The following is a 1,167-nucleotide window of genomic DNA, read 5'->3' on the forward strand; positions in this document are numbered from 1 at the left end:
CCCAATGTCCTTCCTCAAGGGCTGGGATTAACGAGGTACGAGAGTATCGGCAGTTTTCACCCAGTGAAGCTCAGCTCCATTTAAATACCTTAATTCACCTAATCTGATGGTAATCCCAGCAGGCATCATGGGGCATTTTGGTAGAATTCAGTATTTAGGGACAAGTTTAAACCGTTTAATCTGAATCTCACCTCATTTGTTTCTTGCTGCTTCGCGTCTCTGATCTGCAGAGAAATGTTTTTAGATCTGACTTCTTCTTTGGTCGTTGAAGTTCTAAAGACTTCCACCGGAGGAGGTCTGAGGAGCTGTTAGTTTTGATGTGACCCCCCTCACACAGGTCTGAGATAATCCTCTTTAAGTTCAACCTATATTTTCTTTCTTCATCTCTCTGCTGCACACTTTGTTCTTTAATTACTGCTGCGAATCTGACGACTTCTGGTTTGGATTTAAGGGTCAGGCCGCTCCATCGTCAATGATTAGATGTGACTGGAGAAATTTTCCAATATTGAGTTTTTATTTTCACATTCTCCATCTCCAAAGCTTCAAAATGGCACCAAGTTAGTTGAATTTTGACCAGAGTGCTGGTTTGAAAACTATTTTTTTGTTGGTCTGGAATGATGTCATCAGAATTCTAGACCAATTTAACAGCAGAAATTCATATTTTCACATCTTTCACACTTTTTACYTTGCTATTTGAGTTATTTTCGTTCTTTCCTCCACCGCAGAAATCGAGGACATTGTGCCCAAGATGCCCAAAGTGTTCACGGCGTCCAACACGCTGCAGCGGGTGACCTGCCGACGGCCCCGCGGGAAACCAGAGCCCGAGGTGTGGTGGGAGAGAGAAGACCGGCGCCTGCCCACAGAGGGCAGGGTCRACCAAGACGGCCCGGACCTGGTCTTCAGTCCGACGGAGGAGGGAGATTCTGGGACTTATCTGTGTGTGGCCCAAAACAAGGCCGGGCGCAGGGTGCAGGAGGTCGAGTTCACCGTCGCCAGTAAGTAATGCACAGACAAAAATGATGCTGGAAATGCATTTCTGAAGGATGTCTGCACATCTTTAAAAAGTCTTAAATTCATGCATGTAAAATTAGGACCTTAAGTCTTAAAAAGTCTTAAATTAATGCATGTAAAATTAAGACCTTAAGTCTTAAAAAGTCTTAAATTAAT

The 1,167-nt window shown here is 43.9% G+C and overlaps 1 protein-coding gene across 1 annotated transcript in view; it reads left to right on the forward strand.

Moving 5' to 3' along the window:
* ptk7b (protein tyrosine kinase 7b) overlaps window positions 1-1,167 on the forward strand; it is a gene marked incomplete at its 5' end in the record, with an annotated part of 96,466 nt that overhangs the window by 82,745 nt on the left and 12,554 nt on the right. The window contains 1 exon segment of the mRNA XM_014015146.1: window positions 726-995. Coding sequence (XP_013870600.1) covers window positions 726-995 — 270 coding nt within the window.

This window comes from Austrofundulus limnaeus, unplaced genomic scaffold (assembly GCF_001266775.1).
Source record: "Austrofundulus limnaeus strain Quisiro unplaced genomic scaffold, Austrofundulus_limnaeus-1.0 Scaffold123, whole genome shotgun sequence".
Lineage (NCBI taxonomy): Eukaryota > Metazoa > Chordata > Actinopteri > Cyprinodontiformes > Rivulidae > Austrofundulus > Austrofundulus limnaeus.